The sequence below is a fragment of the Oncorhynchus mykiss genome, chromosome 9, assembly GCF_057628025.1.
Source record: "Oncorhynchus mykiss isolate SJ-2025 chromosome 9, ASM5762802v1, whole genome shotgun sequence".
In the NCBI taxonomy this organism is placed as follows: domain Eukaryota; kingdom Metazoa; phylum Chordata; class Actinopteri; order Salmoniformes; family Salmonidae; genus Oncorhynchus; species Oncorhynchus mykiss.
In genome coordinates, this window is record NC_143030.1 from 604,046 (window position 1) to 627,733 (window position 23,688).

Consider the following 23,688-nt stretch of genomic DNA (forward strand, 5'->3'; position numbering starts at 1 on the left):
TATGTGGTATAGAACACTAGACATTAGGTGGTATAGAACACTAGACATTATGTGGTATAGAACACTAGACATTATGTGGTATAGAACACTAGACATTATGTGGTATAGAACACTAGACATTAGGTGGTATAGAACACTAGACATTATGTGGTATAGAACACTAGACATTAGGTGGTATAGAACACTTGACATTATGTGGTATAGAACACTAGACATTATGTGGTATAGAACACTAGACATTATGTGGTATAGAACACTAGACATTATGTGGTATAGAACACTAGACATTAGGTGGTATAGAACACTAGACATTATGTGGTATAGAACACTAGACATTATATGGTATAGAACACTAGACATTATGTGGTATAGAACACTAGACATTATGTGGTATAGAACACTAGACATTATGTGGTATAGAACAATAGACATTATGTGGTATAGAACACTAGACATTATGTGGTATAGAACACTAGACATTAGGTGGTATAGAACACTAGACATTATGTGGTATAGAACACTAGACATTATGTGGTATAGAACACTAGACATTATGTGGTATAGAACAATAGACATTATGTGGTATAGAACACTAGACATTATGTGGTATAGAACAATAGACATTATGTGGTATAGAACACTAGACATTAGGTGGTATAGAACAATATACATTATGTGGTATAGAACACTAGACATTAGGTGGTATAGAATACTAGACATTATGTGGTATAGAACAATAGACATTAGGTGGTATAGAACACTAGACATTATGTGGTATAGAACAATAGACATTAGGTGGTATAGAACAATAGACATTATGTGGTATAGAACACTAGACATTAGGTGGTATAGAATACTAGACATTATGTGGTATAGAATACTAGACATTATGTGGTATAGAACACTAGACATTAGGTGGTATAGAATACTAGACATTATGTGGTATAGAACACTAAGCATTATGTGGTATAGAACAATAGACATTAGGTGGTATAGAATACTAGACATTGGGTGGTATAGAATACTAGACATTATGTGGTATAGAACAATAGACATTAGGTGGTATAGAACACTAGACATTAGGTGGTATAGAATACTAGACATTATGTGGTATAGAATACTAGACATTATGTGGTATAGAACACTAGACATTATGTGGTATAGAACACTAGACATTATGTGGTATAGAACACTAGACATTAGGTGGTATAGAACACTAGACATTATGTGGTATAGAACACTAGACATTATGTGGTATAGAACACTAGACATTAGGTGGTATAGAATACTAGACATTATGTGGTATAGAACACTAGACATTAGGTGGTATAGAACACTAGACATTATGTGGTATAGAACACTAGACATTAGGTGGTATAGAACACTAGACATTATGTGGTATAGAACACTAGACATTATGTGGTATAGAACACTAGACATTAGGTGGTATAGAACACTAGACATTAGGTGGTATAGAATACTAGACATTATGTGGTATAGAATACTAGACATTATGTGGTATAGAACACTAGACATTATGTGGTATAGAACACTAGACATTATGTGGTATAGAATACTAATCATTATGTGGTATAGAACACTAGACATTATGTGGTATAGAACACTAGACATTAGGTGGTATAGAAAACTAGACATTAGGTGGTATAGAACACTAGACATTATGTGGTATAGAACACTAGACATTATGTGGTATAGAACACTAGACATTAGGTGGTATAGAACACTAGACATTATGTGGTATAGAACACTAGACATTATGTGGTATAGAACACTAGACATTAGGTGGTATAGAATACTAGACATTATGTGGTATAGAACACTAGACATTATGTGGTATAGAACACTAGACATTATGTGACATAGAACACTAGACATTATGTGGTATAGAACACTAGACATTATGTGGTATAGAACACTAGACATTATGTGGCATAGGACACTAGACATTATGTGGTATAGAACACTAGACATTATGTGGCATAGGACACTAGACATTATGTGGTATAGAACACTAGACATTATGTGGTATAGAACACTAGACATTAGGTGGTATAGAATACTAAGCATTATGTGGTATAGAACACTAGACATTATGTGGTATAGAACACTAGACATTATGTGGTATAGAACACTAGACATTATGTGGTATAGAACACTAGACATTATGTGACATAGAACACTAGACATTATGTGGTATAGAACACTAGACATTATGTGACATAGAACACTAGACATTATGTGGTATAGAACACTAGACATTATGTGGTATAGAACACTAGACATTATGTGGTATAGAACACTAGACATTATATTATGTGGTATAGAACACTAGACATTATGTGGTATAGAACACTAGACATTATGTGGTATAGAACACTAGACATTATGTGGTATAGAACACTAGACATTATGTGGTATAGAACACTAGACATTATGTGACATAGAACACTAGACATTATGTGGTATAGAACACTAGACATTATGTGACATAGAACACTAGACATTAGGTGGTATAGAACACTAGACATTATGTGGTATAGAACACTAGACATTAGGTGGTATAGAATACTAAGCATTATGTGGTATAGAACAATAGACATTATGTGGTATAGAACACTAGACATTATAATATGTGGTATAGAACACTAGACATTATGTGGTATAGAACACTAGACATGATGTGGTATAGAACACTAGACATTATGTGGTATAGAACACTAGACATTATGTGGTATAGAACACTAGACATTATGTGGTATAGAACACTAGACATTATGTGACATAGAACACTAGACATTATGTGGTATAGAACACTAGACATTATGTGGTATAGAACACTAGACATTATGTGGTATAGAACACTAGACATTATGTGGTATAGAACACTAGACATTATGTGGTATAGAACACTAGACATTATGTGGTATAGAACACTAGACATTATGTGGTATAGAACACTAGACATTAGGTGGTATAGAACACTAGACATTATGTGGTATAGAACACTAGACATTATGTGGTATAGAACACTAGACATTATGTGGTATAGAACACTAGACATTATGTGGTATAGAACACTAGACATTATGTGGTATAGAACACTATACATTATATTATGTGGTATAGAACACTAGACATTATGTGGTATAGAACACTAGACATTAGGTGGTATAGAACACTAGACATTAGGTGGTATAGAACACTAGACATTAGGTGGTATAGAACACTAGACATTATGTGGTATAGAACACTAGACATTATGTGGTATAGAACACTAGACATTATGTGGTATAGAACACTAGACATTATGTGGTATAGAACACTAGACATTATGTGGTATAGAACACTAGACATTATGTGGTATAGAACACTAGACATTATGTGGTATAGAACACTAGACATTATATTATGTGGTATAGAACACTAGACATTATGTGGTATAGAACACTAGACATTAGGTGGTATAGAACACTAGACATTAGGTGGTATAGAACACTAGACATTATGTGGTATAGAACACTAGACATTATGTGGTATAGAACACTAGACATTATGTGGTATAGAACACTAGACATTATGTGACATAGAACACTAGACATTATGTGGTATAGAACACTAGACATTATGTGACATAGAACACTAGACATTATGTGGTATAGAACACTAGACATTATGTGGTATAGAACACTAGACATTATATTATGTGGTATAGAACACTAGACATTATGTGGTATAGAACACTAGACATTATGTGGTATAGAACACTAGACATTATGTGGTATAGAACACTAGACATTATGTGGTATAGAACACTAGACATTATGTGACATAGAACACTAGACATTATGTGGTATAGAACACTAGACATTATGTGACATAGAACACTAGACATTAGGTGGTATAGAACACTAGACATTATGTGGTATAGAACACTAGACATTAGGTGGTATAGAATACTAAGCATTATGTGGTATAGAACAATAGACATTATGTGGTATAGAACACTAGACATTATAATATGTGGTATAGAACACTAGACATTATGTGGTATAGAACACTAGACATGATGTGGTATAGAACACTAGACATTATGTGGTATAGAACACTAGACATTATGTGGTATAGAACACTAGACATTATGTGGTATAGAACACTAGACATTATGTGACATAGAACACTAGACATTATGTGGTATAGAACACTAGACATTATGTGGTATAGAACACTAGACATTATGTGGTATAGAACACTAGACATTATGTGGTATAGAACACTAGACATTATGTGGTATAGAACACTAGACATTATGTGGTATAGAACACTAGACATTATGTGGTATAGAACACTAGACATTAGGTGGTATAGAACACTAGACATTATGTGGTATAGAACACTAGACATTATGTGGTATAGAACACTAGACATTATGTGGTATAGAACACTAGACATTATGTGGTATAGAACACTAGACATTATGTGGTATAGAACACTAGACATTATATTATGTGGTATAGAACACTAGACATTATGTGGTATAGAACACTAGACATTAGGTGGTATAGAACACTAGACATTAGGTGGTATAGAACACTAGACATTAGGTGGTATAGAACACTAGACATTATGTGGTATAGAACACTAGACATTATGTGGTATAGAACACTAGACATTATGTGGTATAGAACACTAGACATTATGTGACATAGAACACTAGACATTATGTGGTATAGAACACTAGACATTATGTGGTATAGAACACTAGACATTATGTGGTATAGAACACTAGACATTATGTGGTATAGAACACTAGACATTATATTATGTGGTATAGAACACTAGACATTATGTGGTATAGAACACTAGACATTATGTGACATAGAACACTAGACATTATGTGGTATAGAACACTAGACATTATGTGACATAGAACACTAGACATTATGTGGTATAGAACACTAGACATTATGTGGTATAGAACACTAGACATTATGTGGTATAGAACACTAGACATTATATTATGTGGTATAGAACACTAGACATTATGTGGTATAGAACACTAGACATTATGTGACATAGAACACTAGACATTATGTGGTATAGAACACTAGACATTATGTGACATAGAACACTAGACATTATGTGGTATAGAACACTAGACATTATGTGGTATAGAACACTAGACATTATGTGGTATAGAACACTAGACATTATATTATGTGGTATAGAACACTAGACATTATGTGGTATAGAACACTAGACATTATGTGGTATAGAACACTAGACATTAGGTGGTATAGAACACTAGACATTATGTGGTATAGAACACTAGACATTATGTGGTATAGAACACTAGACATTATGTGGTATAGAACACTAGACATTATATTATGTGGTATAGAACACTAGACATTATGTGGTATAGAACACTAGACATTAGGTGGTATAGAACACTAGACATTAGGTGGTATAGAACACTAGACATTAGGTGGTATAGAACACTAGACATTATGTGGTATAGAACACTAGACATTATGTGGTATAGAACACTAGACATTATGTGGTATAGAACACTAGACATTATGTGACATAGAACACTAGACATTATGTGGTATAGAACACTAGACATTATGTGACATAGAACACTAGACATTATGTGGTATAGAACACTAGACATTATGTGGTATAGAACACTAGACATTATGTGGTATAGAACACTAGACATTATGTGGTATAGAACACTAGACATTATGTGGTATAGAACACTAGACATTACGTGGTATAGAACACTAGACATTATATTATGTGGTATAGAACACTAGACATTATGTGGTATAGAACACTAGACATTAGGTGGTATAGAACACTAGACATTATGTGGTATAGAACACTAGACATTATGTGGTATAGAACACTAGACATTATGTGGTATAGAACACTAGACATTATGTGGTATAGAACACTAGACATTAGGTGGTATAGAACACTAGACATTATGTGACATAGAACACTAGACATTATGTGGTATAGAACACTAGACATTATGTGACATAGAACACTAGACATTAGGTGGTATAGAACACTAGACATTATGTGGTATAGAACACTAGACATTAGGTGGTATAGAATACTAAGCATTATGTGGTATAGAACAATAGACATTATGTGGTATAGAACACTAGACATTATAATATGTGGTATAGAACACTAGACATTATGTGGTATAGAACACTAGACATGATGTGGTATAGAACACTAGACATTATGTGGTATAGAACACTAGACATTATGTGGTATAGAACACTAGACATTATGTGGTATAGAACACTAGACATTATGTGGTATAGAACACTAGACATTAGGTGGTATAGAACACTAGACATTATGTGGTATAGAACACTAGACATTATGTGGTATAGAACACTAGACATTATGTGGTATAGAACACTAGACATTATGTGGTATAGAACACTAGACATTATGTGGTATAGAACACTAGACATTATGTGGTATAGAACACTAGACATTATATTATGTGGTATAGAACACTAGACATTATGTGGTATAGAACACTAGACATTAGGTGGTATAGAACACTAGACATTATGTGACATAGAACACTAGACATTATGTGGTATAGAACACTAGACATTATATTATGTGGTATAGAACACTAGACATTATGTGGTATAGAACACTAGACATTAGGTGGTATAGAACACTAGACATTAGGTGGTATAGAACACTAGACATTAGGTGGTATAGAACACTAGACATTATGTGGTATAGAACACTAGACATTATATTATGTGGTATAGAACACTAGACATTATGTGGTATAGAACACTAGACATTAGGTGGTATAGAACACTAGACATTAGGTGGTATAGAACACTAGACATTAGGTGGTATAGAACACTAGACATTATGTGGTATAGAACACTAGACATTATGTGGTATAGAACACTAGACATTATGTGGTATAGAACACTAGACATTATGTGACATAGAACACTAGACATTATGTGGTATAGAACACTAGACATTATGTGACATAGAACACTAGACATTATGTGGTATAGAACACTAGACATTATGTGGTATAGAACACTAGACATTATGTGACATAGAACACTAGACATTATGTGGTATAGAACACTAGACATTATGTGGTATAGAACACTAGACATTATGTGGTATAGAACACTAGACATTATGTGACATAGAACACTAGACATTATGTGGTATAGAACACTAGACATTATGTGACATAGAACACTAGACATTATGTGGTATAGAACACTAGACATTATGTGGTATAGAACACTAGACATTATGTGGTATAGAACACTAGACATTAGGTGGTATAGAACACTAGACATTATGTGGTATAGAACACTAGACATTATATTATGTGGTATAGAACACTAGACATTATATTATATGGTATAGAACACTAGACATTATGTGGTATAGAACACTAGACATTAGGTGGTATAGAACACTAGACATTAGGTGGTATAGAACACTAGACATTAGGTGGTATAGAACACTAGACATTATGTGGTATAGAACACTAGACATTATGTGGTATAGAACACTAGACATTATGTGGTATAGAACACTAGACATTATGTGACATAGAACACTAGACATTATGTGGTATAGAACACTAGACATTATGTGACATAGAACACTAGACATTATGTGGTATAGAACACTAGACATTATGTGGTATAGAACACTAGACATTATGTGGTATAGAACACTAGACATTATGTGGTATAGAACACTAGACATTATGTGGTATAGAACACTAGACATTATGTGGTATAGAACACTAGACATTATGTGGTATAGAACACTAGACATTATATTATGTGGTATAGAACACTAGACATTATGTGGTATAGAACACTAGACATTATGTGGTATAGAACACTAGACATTAGGTGGTATAGAACACTAGACATTATGTGGTATAGAACACTAGACATTATGTGGTATAGAACAATAGACATTAGGTGGTATAGAACACTAGACATTATGTGGTATAGAACACTAGACATTATGTGGTATAGAACACTAGACATTATGTGGTATAGAACACTAGACATTATATTATGTGGTATAGAACACTAGACATTATGTGGTATAGAACACTAGACATTATGTGGTATAGAACACTAGACATTATGTGGTATAGAACACTAGACATTATGTGGTATAGAACACTAGACATTATGTGACATAGAACACTAGACATTATGTGGTATAGAACACTAGACATTATGTGACATAGAACACTAGACATTAGGTGGTATAGAACACTAGACATTATGTGGTATAGAACACTAGACATTAGGTGGTATAGAATACTAAGCATTATGTGGTATAGAACAATAGACATTATGTGGTATAGAACACTAGACATTATAATATGTGGTATAGAACAATAGACATTATGTGGTATAGAACACTAGACATGATGTGGTATAGAACACTAGACATTATGTGGTATAGAACACTAGACATTATGTGGTATAGAACACTAGACATTATGTGGTATAGAACACTAGACATTATGTGATATAGAACACTAGACATTATGTGGTATAGAACACTAGACATTATGTGGTATAGAACACTAGACATTATGTGGTATAGAACACTAGACATTATGTGGTATAGAACACTAGACATTATGTGGTATAGAACACTAGACATTATGTGGTATAGAACACTAGACATTATGTGGTATAGAACACTAGACATTAGGTGGTATAGAACACTAGACATTATGTGGTATAGAACACTAGACATTATGTGGTATAGAACACTAGACATTATGTGGTATAGAACACTAGACATTATGTGGTATAGAACACTAGACATTATGTGGTATAGAACACTAGACATTATATTATGTGGTATAGAACACTAGACATTATGTGGTATAGAACACTAGACATTAGGTGGTATAGAACACTAGACATTAGGTGGTATAGAACACTAGACATTAGGTGGTATAGAACACTAGACATTATGTGGTATAGAACACTAGACATTATGTGGTATAGAACACTAGACATTATGTGGTATAGAACACTAGACATTATGTGACATAGAACACTAGACATTATGTGGTATAGAACACTAGACATTATGTGACATAGAACACTAGACATTATGTGGTATAGAACACTAGACATTATGTGGTATAGAACACTAGACATTATGTGGTATAGAACACTAGACATTATGTGGTATAGAACACTAGACATTATGTGACATAGAACACTAGACATTAGGTGGTATAGAACACTAGACATTATGTGGTATAGAACACTAGACATTAGGTGGTATAGAATACTAAGCATTATGTGGTATAGAACAATAGACATTATGTGGTATAGAACACTAGACATTATAATATGTGGTATAGAACACTAGACATTATGTGGTATAGAACACTAGACATGATGTGGTATAGAACACTAGACATTATGTGGTATAGAACACTAGACATTATGTGGTATAGAACACTAGACATTATGTGGTATAGAACACTAGACATTATGTGACATAGAACACTAGACATTATGTGGTATAGAACACTAGACATTATGTGGTATAGAACACTAGACATTATGTGGTATAGAACACTAGACATTATGTGGCATAGGACACTAGACATTATGTGGTATAGAATACTAGACATTATGTGGTATAGAACACTAGACATTATGTGGCATAGGACACTAGACATTATGTGGTATAGAACACTAGACATTATGTGGTATAGAATACTAGACATTATGTGGTATAGAACACTAGACATTAGGTGGTATAGAATACTAGACATTATGTGGTATAGAACACTAGACATTATGTGGTATAGAACACTATACAATATGTGGTATAGAACAATAGACAAACAGTGAGCCATCGTATTCAAGCATAAAGCATTGTAAGTTTAAATTTTGTAAAGTTCGTATGATAGAGGTGAATTTTTTGTTTGTTTTTTGATCAATAATGACAAAACCTCCTGGCATTGACAACTCACTTGGAAAGCTGCTGAGGATGGTAGCTTACTCTTTAGCCACTCCTGTCTGTCACATCTTTCGTCTGAGCCTCGAGGAACGGGTTTGTCCTCCTGGAGGGAAGCCAAAGGCATTGCGTTCCCCAAGAGTAGTAACGAGGCCTTTACTGGTTCTAACAGTAGACCTGACAGCTTGCTTCCAGCTCTTAGCAAACCGTTGGAAAAGATAGTGTTTGACAAAATACAATGCTATTTATCTGTAAATAAATAAACAACAGACTTTCAGCATGCTTGTAGACGAGAGCACTCAACATGTACTGCACTGACACAAATGACTGATGATTGGTTGAAGTATTTTGATAATAAGATCAATCAATCAAATTAATTTTTAAAGCCTTTTTTACATCAGCCGTTGTCACAGAAACTATACAGAAACCCAGCCTAAAACCCCAAACAGCAATACAGATGTAGGAGCACAGTGGCTACGAAAAACTCCCTAGATAGGCAGGAACCTAGGAAGAAACCTAGAGAAGAACCAGGCTCTGAGGGGTGGCCAGTCCTCTTCTGGCTGTGCCGGGAGAAGTCAGCACCTCAGGAGTAAGTGTCAATTGGCTTTTCAAACTAGAGAGAGAGAGTTGAAAACACCAGGTCTGGGACAAGGTAGCACGTCCGGTGAACAGGTCAGGGTTCCATAGCCGCAGGCAGAACAGTTGAAACTGGAGCAGCAGCACGACCAGGTTGACTGGGGACAGGGTAAGAGGAGAACCTATAGAACCTATAGGGTAAGAGGAGGACCTATATGCCTCAGGTCCTCTGAGAGAAGAGAGAGAGAGAGAGAGAGAGAGAGAGCGTACTTAAATTCACACAGGACACCGGAAAAGACAGGAGAAGTTCTCCCGATATAACAAACTGATCCTAGCCCCGCGACACATAAACTACTGCACCATAAATACTGGATGCTGAGACAGGAAGGGTCGGGAGACACTGTGTCCAACGATACCCTCGGACAGGGCCAAACAGGCAGGATATAACCCCACCCACTTTGCCAAAGCACAGCCCCCACACCACAAAAGGGATATCTTCAACCACCAACTTACCATCCTGAGACAAGGCTGAGTATAGGCCACGAAGATCTTCCATACGGCACGAACCCGAGGGGGTGCGCCAACCCAGACAGGAAGATCACGTCAGTGACTCAACCCACTGAAGTGACGCACCCTTCCTTGGAACGGCATGAAAGAGCCCCAGTAAGCCAGTGACTCAGCCCCTGTAATAGGGTTAGACGCAGAGAATCCCGGTGTAGAGAGGGGAATGTGCCAGGCAGAGACAGCAAGGGCAGTTTGTTGCTCCAGTGCCTTTCCATTCACCTTCACACTCCTGGGACAGACTACACTCAATCATAGGACGTACTGAAGAGATGAGTCTTCAAGAAAGACTTAAAGGACAAGACCGAGTCTGTCTCTCACATGGGTAGGCAGACCATTCTATGAAAATGGAGCTCTATAGGAGAAAGCCCTGCCTCCAGCTGTTTGCTTAGAAATTCTAGGAACAGTTAGGATGCCTGCGTCTTGTGACCGTAGCGTACATGTAGGTATGTACGGCAAGACCAAATCGTAGAGATTGGTAGGAACAAGCCCATGTAATGCTTTATAGGTTAGCAGTAAAACCTTGAAATCAGCCCTTGCCTTTACAGCAGTGGTCACCAGTCCTTTTCTGAGTCAAGATCACTTTTGCAGTCAAAAAGCAAGCTGAGATCTACTGCTCAGATTGTTGTTTTTTACATTAACCTCAAACAAACAGTTTTGTAGGAATGAGGTTTGGGCAGTAGGCCTAGTACATTATCACAGCATATTGGTTATATGACAAGCCTGCCAATATTGTTCATCAGACCGTTTTATATTTCATAACTCCAGCTTTGATAACAAAATAGATCAGTTGGTTCTGAGACACTGTGGAGCTTTATGATGAATTGAAATAATTATATTTTTTTATTTTACTGGACTGATGTATCTGATGGTCAACGAGGTCAAATCACGACGTCAGTGATCTTCTCTCTTTCTCTCTCTCTCTCTCGAAAAGTCAGAGCTCTATAAAAGATGCCAGAGTTTTCCGACTTGGAGTTCCGACTTGGAGTTCCGACTTGGAGTTCCGACTTGGAATTCCGACTTGGAGTTCCGACTTGGAGTTCCGACTTGGAGTTCCGACTTGGAATTCCGACTTGGATGACCGTTCAAAACAATTCCTTCCCACGGTCCCTGCTCTTTCCTTCCTCTCCTCCGGCGAGACTGAGCAGAGAGATGGGACACCGTCTTCCACTTCATGGCCAAACTCGAGTCGCACCACATCTGCCTCATGCACAAATGAATGTTGTTCCCGTGACCAGAGAAATGTAGATATTCCTTAATATTAAAATCAACACGACGAGCTGCTAATAATGATAAAACGCAGGGCTGTCGATACTTGACTACTCATTCATTGCAGCTGCAGCGGAAGTACGAAGAAGTGCGTTTTGTAATAGTGTTGAATAAAAACAGTGAATATAAACTTTAACTCGCTCATAAAAACAGCAGCTCTTCGACCACACAGTCTCTCTGTGGTCATGGTTTTAAAAGTTATTTAATCTTAAGTAGGTTAGTAGCCTATAGTGGCCGGGGGCATGGAAGCTCTGTAGCCACGGTGATTTGAGCTATCCGATTGGACGCTCTGTCGCCACGGTGATTTGAGCTATCCAATTGGATGCTCTGTAGCCATGGTGATTTGAGCTATCCGATTGGGCAGCGCAGTAGGTGCACTCGATTTTAGTCACAGATTTGCCGGTCCGCCGGGTAGGTGGAGTTTGTCTCATGGGAACACTTCACCCGGTGTGCAGGACTTTTAAATCAAGTGCACCTACCGGAAACAGCTCAACACGATTTTTACAAAAGGAGCGCATACCTTTATCGTCCGTTGCCTTTTCTACAGAAATATTTGTTGATCGACTAGGCATGCCTTGATCACGATCGACTGGTTGGCGACCACTGCTTTACAGGAAGCCAGTGTAGAGAGGCAAGCACGGGAGTAATATGATCACATTTTTTGGTTCTAGTCAAGATTCTAGCGGCAGTGTTTTGCCATAACTGAAGGTCCTTTAGAGCCTTTATCCGTGGAAAGAAGATTGCGGGAGCTGTACTGTTAGATTTTAGTGCAGCCTTTTGCTATTGTTGACCATAACCTGTTGTTAAGAAAACGTATGTGCTATGGCTTTTCAACCTCTGGCATATTGCGGATTCAGAGCTATCTATCTAAGGGTTTCCTTTATTGGAAGTTTCTCCCCATGTCAAACGTGAAGTGTGGTGTACCGCAGGGCAGCTGTCTATGCCCTATACGCTCATCTATTTTTACCAATGACCTGCCACTGGCATTAAACAAAGCCTTTTTGGAATGGGTGGCCAGTAATAAACTGGTCCTGAACATCTCTAAAACTAAGAGCATTGCATTTGGTACGAATCATTCCCTAGGCACCAGACATCAGCGGAATCTGGTAATGAATGGTGTGGCTGTTGAGGAGACTAAATTACCTGGTGTTACCTTAGATTGTAAACTGCCATGATCAAAACATATGGATTGAAACGTTGTAAAGATGGGGAGAGGTCTGGCCGTAATAAAGAGATGGGGAGAGGTCTGTCTGTAATAAAGAGATGGGGAGAGGTCTGTCTGTAATATAGAGATGGGGAGAGGTCTGTCATAATAAAGAGATGAGGAGAGGTCTGTCTGTAATAAAGAGATGGGGAGAGGTCTGTCTGTAATAAAGAGATGGGGAGAGGTCTGTCTGTAATAAAGAGATGGGAGAGGTCTGTCTGTAATATAGAGATGGGGAGAGGTCTGTCTAATAAAGAGATGGGGAGAGGTCTGTCCGTAATAAAGAGATGCTCTGCTTTTTTGACACCACACTCCACAAAGCAAGTCCTGCAGCCTCTAGTTTTATCTTATCTTGATTATTGTCCAGTCATGTGGTCAAGTGGTGCTAAGAAAGACCTAGTTAAGCTGCAGCCCAGAACAGAGCGGCACATCTTGCTCTTCATTGGAATCAGAGGGGTAATACACTACATGACCAAAAGTATGTGGACACCTGCTCATTGAACATCTCATTCCAAAATCATGGGCATTAATATGGAGTTGGTCCCCCTTTGCTGCTATAACCTCCACTCTTCTGGGAAGGCTTTCCACTAGATGTTGGGACATTGCTGCTATAACAGCCTCCACTCTTCTGGGAAGGCTTTCCACTAGATGTTGGGACATTGCTGTGGGGACTTGCTTCTATTCAGCCACAGGAGCATTAGTGAGGTCGGGCACTGATGTTGGGTGATTAGGTCTGGCTCGCAGTCAGCGTTCCAATTCATCCCAAAGGTGTTCGATGGGGTTGAGTTCAGGGTTCTGTGCAGGCCAGTCAAGTTCTTCCACACTGATCTCGCTTTGTGCACGAAGGGAGTATCATTCTGAAACAGGAAAGGGCCTTCTCCCCCAATGTCACTGTCTGCTGTAGCGTTAAGCTTTCCCTTCACTGGAACTTAGGGGCCTGAACCATGAAAAACAGCCCCAGACCATTATTCCTCCCCCACCAAACTTTACAGTTGGCACTATGCACTGGGGCAGGTAGCGTTCTACTGGCACCCGCCAAACCCAGATATGTCCGTCCATCACTCCAGAGAACACGTTTCCACTGCTCCAGAGTCACCTGGCATTGCACATGGTGATCTTAGGCTCGTGTGCGGCTGCCTGGCCATGGAAACCCATTTCATGAAGCTCCAGACAAACAGTTATTGTGTTGACGTTGCTTCCAGAGGCAGTTTGGAACTTGGTAGTGAGTGAACAAATTCAAGAAAGTGTACAGTATTGTATAGAGCCATTATAGCATGGAACTACGTTCCATCTCATATCGCTCAAATGAACAGCAAACCTGGTTTAAAAAAAACAGATAAATCAACACCTCACAGCACAAAGCCTCTCCCCTGTTTGACCTAGATAATTTGTGTGTATGTATTGATATGTAGGCTATGTGTGCTGTTTTCAATTGTAGGTAGTTCTGTCTTTGAGCTGTTCTTGTCTATTAATGTTCTGTATCATGTTTCATGTTCTTTGTGGACCCAAGGAAGAGTAGCTGCAATTGCCACAGCTAGTGGGGTATCCTAATAAATACCACTGGTCTGTATTTGAACAGTCCAGTCCAGTCTCTATTCCCACTGGTCTGTATTCGAACAGTCCAGTCCAGTCTCTATTCCCACTGGTCTGTATTCTAACAGTCCAGTCCAGTCTATTCCTACTGGTCAGTATTCTAACAGTCCAGTCTCTATTCCCACGGGTCAGTATTCTAACAGTCCAGTCTCTATTCCCACTGGTCAGTATTCTAACAGTCCAGTCTCTATTCCCACTGGTCAGTATTCTAACAGTCCAGTCTCTATTCCCACTGGTCTGTATTCTAACAGTCCACCCAGTCTCTATTCCCACTGGTCTGTATTCTAACAGTCCAGTCCAGTCTCTATTCCCACTAGTCTGTATTCTAAAAGTCCAGTCCAGTCTCTATTCCCACTGGTCTGTATTCTAACAGTCCAGTCCAGTCTCTATTCCCACTGGTCTGTATTCTAAAAGTCCAGTCCAGTCTATTCCCACTGGTCAGTATTCTAACAGTCCAGTCTCTATTCCCACTGGTCAGTATTCTAACAGTCCAGTCTCTATTCCCACTGGTCAGTATTCTAACAGTCCAGTCTCTATTCCCACTGGTCAGTATTCTAACAGTCCAGTCTCTATTCCCACTGGTCAGTATTCTAACAGTCCAGTCTCTATTCCCACTGGTCAGTATTCTAACAGTCCAGTCTCTATTCCCACTGGTCAGTATTCTAACAGTCCATCCAGTCTCTATTCCCACTGGTCTGTATTCTAACAGTCCATCCAGTCTCTATTCCCACTGGTCTGTATTCTAACAGTCCAGTCCAGTCTCTATTCCCACTGGTCTGTATTCTAAAAGTCCAGTCCAGTCTATTCCCACTGGTCTGTATTCCAACAGTCCAGTCTCTATTCCCACTGGTCTGTATTCTAAAAGTCCAGTCCAGTCTATTCCCACTGGTCTGTATTCCAACAGTCCAGTCTCCATTCCCACTGGTCTGTATTCTAACAGTCCATCCAGTCTCTATTCCCACTGGTCTGTATTCTAACAGTCCAGTCCAGTCTCTATTCCCACTGGTCTGTATTCTAAAAGTCCAGTCCAGTCTATTCCCACGGGTCTGTATTCCAACAGTCCAGTCTCTATTCCCACTGGTCAGTATTCTAACAGTCCAGTCTCTATTCCCACTGGTCAGTATTCTAACAGTCAAGTCCAGTCTCTATTCCCACTGGTCTGTTTTCTAACAGCCCAGTCTCTATTCCCACTGGTCAGTATTCTAACAGTCCAGTCTCTGTTCCCACTGGTCAGTATTCTAACAGTCCAGTCTCTATTCCCACTGGTCAGTATTCTAACTGTCCAGTCTCTTTTCCCACTGGTCAGTATTCTAACAGTCCAGTCTCTATTCCCACTGGTCAGTATTCTAACAGTCCAGTCCAGTCTCTATTCCCACTGGTCAGTATTCTAACAGTCCTGTCTCTATTCCCACTGGTCAGTATTCTAACAGTCCAGTCTCTATTCCCACTGGTCAGTATTCTAACAGTCCAGTCCAGTCTCTATTCCCACTGGTCAGTATTCTAACAGTCCAGTCTCTATTCCCACTGGTCAGTATTCTAACAGTCCAGTCGCTATTCCCACTGGTCAGTATTCTAACAGTCTAGTCCAGTCTCTATCCCCACGGGTCAGTATTCTAACAGTCCAGTCTCTATTCGGGTCAGTATTTAACAGTGTGTTCCCTTCTCTCCTCAGAGTCCTCCCTCGGTGCCCAGTGGAGAAGCTTTCAGATGGTTCTTCTAGAGGTCAAACAACAACTCTTGAAAAGCTGAAGATGTGAAAAGGAGAACTCCTGCCAGTCTTTACTAGTCTATAACTAGTCTATAACTAGTCTATAACTAGTAACTTGTTTCAGTTCTTCACCTCGTGACTGGTTCCTCTCTTACCATAGAAATAGAGTCTATAGAACTGCCACCCCCCCACCCTTCCCCCAGTCAGTGATGTCATGATGGGGCCTGAGATTCTGTCTCTTATACTCTCTACCTCCTTCCACAACAACAACAACAACAACAGTGTTCTAACTCTTCCTCAATGTAGCCCAGTCAGTCCGATGTGTTTTTCAGGACATACAGTACATCGCACTGCAGTGGAGCAGAAACTTTTAGAACCCAGGAGGTTCCTCCTTCATGTTCTGATGTTTTACAACTACGAACCTGACTGGAGCTGTCACAGAACGTTTCCCGGGAAACGTTTAAGGTTATGTGTTCAAACGGCACCCTCTTCCCTGTAAAGTTTGGATTTGACATGTACTATATTATATAGTGTGTTATACTTACGCTATGTAGTGCATTACTTTGAATGTAGTGCATTGTGGAGGGAATAGGATGCTGCCTGGGACCCTTTTCGTTGAATTAAGCCCCTCCTCTCTAACTGGCTGGGACCCTTTTCCCTGAATAAGCCCCTCCTCTCTGATTGGCTGGGACCCTTTTTCATTGAACAAGCCCCACCTCTCTGATTGGCTGGGACCCTTTTCATTGAACAAGCCCCTCCTCTCTAACTGGCTGGAACCCTTTTTCATTGAACAAGCCCCTCCTCTCTGATTGGCTGGGACCCTTTTTCATTGAACAAGCCCCTCCTCTCTGATTGGCTGGGACCCTTTTTCATTGAATAAGCCCCTCCTCTCTGATTGGCTGGGACCCTTTTTCATTGAATAAGCCCCTCCTCTCTGATTGGCTGGGACCCTTTTTCATTGAATAAGCCATCTCCTCTCTAACTGGCTGGAACCCTTTTCGTTGAATTAAGCCCCTCCTCTCTAACTGCCTGGGACCCTTTTAGTCAAACACACCCTCCTCTCTAACGGGCTGGGACCCTTTTTGTGAAATAAGCCCCTCATCTCTAACTGGCTGGGACCCTTTTTGTGAAATAAGCCCCTCCTCTCTAACGGGCTGGGACCCTTTTTGTCAAATAAGCCCCTCCTCTCTAACGGGCTGGGACCCTTTTTGTCAAATAAGCCCCTCCTCTCTAACTGCCTGGGACCCTTTTCATTGAACAAGCCCCTCCTCTCTGATTGGCTGGGACCCTTTTTCATTGAACAAGCCCCTCCTCTCTAACTGCCTGGAACCCTTTTCGTTGAATTAAGCCCCTCCTCTCTAACTGGCTGGAACCCTTTTCATTGAATTAAGCCCCTCCTCTCTAACTGCCTGGGACCCTTTTCGTTGAATTAAGCCCCTCCTCTCTAACTGCCTGGGACCCTTTTCGTTGAATTAAGCCCCTCCTCTCTAACTGCCTGGGACCCTTTTCGTTGAATTAAGCCCCTCCTCTCTAACTGCCTGGGACCCTTTTCGTTGAATTAAGCCCCTCCTCTCTAACGGGCTGGGACCCTTTTTGTCAAATAAGCCCCTCCTCTCTAACGGGCTGGGACCCTTTTTGTCAAATAAGCCCCTCCTCTCTAACTGCCTGGGACCCTTTTCATTGAACAAGCCCCTCCTCTCTGATTGGCTGGGACCCTTTTTCATTGAACAAGCCCCTCCTCTCTAACTGGCTGTCGCATGGATTATAACGTGTTTTGTTTTTTGAAAGGTTACAAAACGTTTGTATATTAACGTCGTGATTCCTCCATGTGTCGAGTAATAAAATGGTTTTAAATAATGTACGTGTGTGTGGGTGGTGTGTGGGTGGTGTGTGGTGTGTGTGTGTGTGTGTGTGCGGGGGGAGGGTGAATATGTAGAGCAGTACTGTTATAACACAGAATATCTGCTGGTTGCATCATGCAGCCATTTGTCAGCATTAGCGTTTTCAATTCTGCAAATGTGCGTGTGTGTGTGTGTGTGTGTGTGTGTGTGTGTGTGTGTGTGTGTGTGTGTGTGTGTGTGCGTGTGTGTGTGTGTGTGTGTGTGGTAGTAGTACTGTGTGTGTGTGTGTGGTCCTGTCATTGCCTCTCTCCCTGCTGTAATGGTGTAGCTATCAGAACTCTCGTCTCTCCATGACAACCTGTGTTACTAGGCAACAGAGATAACAATGGAATTGTGCCTTGTGTTCCACGATGTGGGAGGGGCTCCGGGCTCATCTCATCTCCCCTCATTTAATTTGCAGACATTTTCTACTGAATCCTCACTCTCTCTCGCACACACACACACACACACACACACACACACACACACACACACACACACACACACACACACACACACACACACACACACACACACACACACACGTTAGAATATAATCCTATAATAATGATGTAATAACATGATAATATATGTGTTATAATGTGATTATTATATAATAATATAATTAATTATATAATAATGATGTAATCATCTATTAATGTATAGTTATTTGGACCAGAACGCTGCTAATAACCGAATAACTGTGCGCTCGTGAAACGTAATCATCACATCATCCCCTCCTCCTCCACCCCCCTCCCTCCCTCCCTCCCTCCTCCCCCTTCCCTCCTCCGGGACTCATTCCTCTAGCCGGGCGGCGGGTGCAGGAGCGCGACCCCGTCACTTAGCGACGTCGCCGACACCTCCCCGGGGCCGCGCTCTACCGATCCAGCTCCTCCCAACACACAGACACGGCACTGCCGCTGCTACCGCCTCTAACTGTTTCCTGAAGGTTTAGTACGTTAACTGTTTCCTGCCCGTGGGCTAGCGATGGAGGAGGTTGTAAAGGTGGACTCTGGGACACATATGAGGTACCTCATTAGACTGTTCTGCTCCATTGACTGTAGACAAATGGAACTAAACATCCAACGGTAGTTCCGTTTATTCTAAGTGCAAATTTCAGTTTAAAAAGCATCATGATTTCAGTAGGTTACAATAAAATGACAAGGCAGTTAAATTACTGTAAGGCCTTTAAAACTCCTTTTGGTTTAAAATCATAACTGATTGTTACTGTAAGGCCTTTAAAACTCCTTTTGGTTTAAAATCATAACTGATTGTTACTGTAAGGCCTTTAAAACTCCTTTTGGTTTAAAATCATAACTGATTGTTACTGTAAGGCCTTTAAAACTCCTTTTGGTTTAAAATCATAACTGATTGTTACTGTAAGGCCTTTAAAAAAACTCCTTTTGGTTTAAATTGAATTAAATGTAATTATTTTATGTTTGGCCAAAACATAATAATTTCAAACCTTACATACATTTGTATATAATCACCTATTGTGCACATGGGGGATACTTGGGAACAGATTTGCTTCAATAAAAATCACTTAGAGCTGTTTTCCTGGTGTTATTCCAGTCTTTTATGTCCAACAATTAAGAAAATACAATGGCAAGGAAAAAGTATGTTGGAAATACCTGGATTTCTGCATAAATTGGTCATTTGATTTGATGTTCACATAGGTCACAACAACAAACAAACACAGTCTGCTTAAACTAATAACACACAAACAATGATACGTTTTCATGTCTCGATTGAACACACCGTGTAAATATTCACAGTGCAGGGTGGGAAAAGTATGTGAACCCTTGGATTTAATAACTGGTTGACCCTCCAAACGTTTTCAACCATTCTCAACCAAACGGTCAGGAGGAATTTTGGACCATTCCTCCATTACAAAACTGCTTCAGTTTAGCAATATTCTTGGGATGTCGGGTGTGAACTGCTCTCTTGAGGTCATGCCACAGCATCTCAATGGGGTTGAGGTCAGGACTCTGACTGGGCCACTCCAGAATGCATATTTTCTTCTGTAGAAGCCATTCTGTTGTTGATTTGCTTCTGTGTTTGGGTCGTTGTCCTGTTGCATCACCCAACTTCTGTTGAGCTTCAATTGGCGGACAGATAGCCTTACATTCTCCTGCTAAATGTCTTGTAAACTTGGGAATTCATTTTTCTGTTGATGATAGCAAGCTGTCCAGGCCCTGAGGCAGCCCCAAACCATGATGCCCCCTCCACCATACTTTACAGTTGGGATGACATTTTGATGTTGGTGTGCTGTGCCTTTTTTTCTCCACACATAATGTTTTGGTATTTTGGTATTATATTAGGATCCCCATTAGCTGTTGCAAAAACAGAACACAACACAGAACACAGAACACAGAACATGACAGAACACAGAACACAGAACACAACACAGAACACAGAACATGACACAACACAGAACACAGAACATGACACAACACAGAACACAGAACATTAATAGACACGAACAGCTCAAGGTCAGAACTACATACGTTTTAAAAAAGGCACTATATATACATATTACATATCACATATCATTATACACAAACTATCTAGGTCCAATAGGGGAGAGGCGTTGTGCCGTGAGGTGTTGCTTTATCTGTTTTCTGAAACCAGGTTTGCTGTTTATTTGAGCAATATGAGATGGAAGGAAGTTCCATGCAATAAGGGCTCTATATAATACCGTACGCTTTCTTTAATTTGTTCTGGATTTGGGGACTGTGAAAAGACCCCTGGTGGCATGTCTGGTGGGGTAAGTGTGTGTGTCAGAGCTGTGTGTAAGTTGACTATGCAAACAATTTGGAATTTTCAACACATTAATGTTTCTTATAAAAGAAGAAGTGATGCAGTCAGTCTCTCCTCAACTCTTAGCCAAGAGAGACTGGCAGCATAGTATTAATATCATCCCTCTGATTACAATGAAGAGCAAGATGTGCCACTCTGTTCTGGACCAGCTGCAGCTTAACTAGGTCTTTCCTTCAGCACTGGACCACATGACTGGACAATAATCAAGATTAGACAAAACTAGAGCCTGCAGACCTTGCTTTTTGCAGTGGTGTCAAAAAAGCAGAGCATCTCTTTATTATGGCCAGACCTCTCCCCATCTTTACAACCATTGAATCTATATGTTTTGACCATGACAGTTTACAATCTAAAGTACTGTCAAGTAATTTAGTCTCCTCAACTTGCTCAACAGCCACACCATTCATTACCAGATTCAGCTGAGGTCTAGCGCTTAAGAAATGGTTTGTACCAAATACAATGCTCTTAGTTTTTAGAGATGTTCAGGACCAGTTTATTACTGGCTACCCATTCCAAAACAGACTGCAACTCTTTGTTAAGTGTTTCAGTGACCTCATTAGTTGTGGTTGCTAATGCGTATATGGTTGAATCATCAGCATACATGGATACACATGCTTTGTTCAATGCCAGTGTAAGGTCGCTGGTAAAAATAGAAAAGAGTAGGGGGCCTAGAGAGCTGCCCTGCGGTACACCACAGGGCAATGTTCCTTCCAAACAACTCAACTGTAGTTTCATCTGTCCACAGAATATTTTTACAGTAGCGCTGTGGAACATCCAGGTGCACTTTTGCAAACTTCAGACGTGCAGCAATGTTTTTTTGTGGACAGCAGTGGTTTCTTCTGTGGTGTCCTCCCATGAACACCATTCTTGTTTAGTGTTTTACGTATCGTAGACTTGTCAACACAGATGTTAGCATGTTCCAGAGATTTCTGTAAGTCTTTAGCTGACACTCTAGGATTCTTCTTAACCTCATTCTGCACTGTGCTCTTGCAGTCATCTTTGCAGGACCGCCACTCCTAGGGAACCTTCTCCATTTATAGACAATTTGTCTTACCGTGGACTGATGAACATCAAGGCTTGTATAGATACTTTTAAAAGCCTTTACAGCGTTATGCAAGTCAACATTTCTTAATCTTAGGTCTCGTGTTATCTATTTTGTTTAAGGCATGGTTCACATCAGGCAATCCCTCTTGTGAATAGCAAACTCACATTTTGTGAGTGATTTTATAGGGATGTCATGACGCTAGCCCTTTCAGTGAATTTGCTAGCAGTGGGGGGCAGTTTTACGACTTTACAACCACGTCAGAAATTCCTTGAAGAGACTCTTGTCTCCCTGACCATGCAGTATGGGAGAGAGTCACAGTAGAACAAAGAAATTATCCCGCCAAATTCTACCACATCCTAGAATTTGAGAATTGACCAATTCTGGAGTATGTGGAATCAGTCGGTGGAGAAGCCAGCTACGACCCGGTCCGTTTTGTTTCAGGTTGTGACCTCACGAAAGACAATACAGCCACATTACACTAACTCTGTTAATACAGGAGCCTCCGTTATGAGGCTTGCATCTATTTCCTGTATAAAATGAATGAGTAAAGATGAAACAATTTGCGAAATGATGTAATGTGATATTTAGTCTTCTAAATTGTTTTCATAAGTAAACTGATGCTCACTCAGTGGCCACGCCCACGTGAATAGACATTGGTTGGAAATGATGAACCAACCCCCTTTTCTACATTTCTATAAAAGCCCCCGTGACGAAAAGTCACCTCAGTTCCAAATAACGGGAGGACTTGTCCTCCATGTTGAAAAGGTCTAGTTTCAACTATACAGGCCGGGAGACGTGAAGGCTTCCTCCACACGTAAAATGGTGTGAACTCTGAACTATTGATCACCTAGGGAAGAAGTGCATACTAAACTAGCATATATCAGACTGCAGGTGAACATATGTGCAAATCGAGTACGAGAACACTGACCGACGAGGAAGCATCTCCAGAGTGAGATGAACCTCTTCC

The 23,688-nt window shown here is 39.8% G+C and overlaps 1 protein-coding gene across 1 annotated transcript in view; it reads left to right on the forward strand.

Moving 5' to 3' along the window:
* The window catches only part of LOC118948718 (uncharacterized), a 44,736-nt gene extending 25,900 nt beyond the window's left edge, over nt 1-18,836 (forward strand). Inside the window, exon 2 of the mRNA XM_036973412.2 lies at nt 16,944-18,836. Coding sequence (XP_036829307.1) covers nt 16,944-16,991 — 48 coding nt within the window. The 3' untranslated portion in view covers nt 16,992-18,836. The remainder of the gene's footprint in view (nt 1-16,943) is intronic.
* Nucleotides 18,837-23,688: the final 4,852 nt, after the last annotated feature.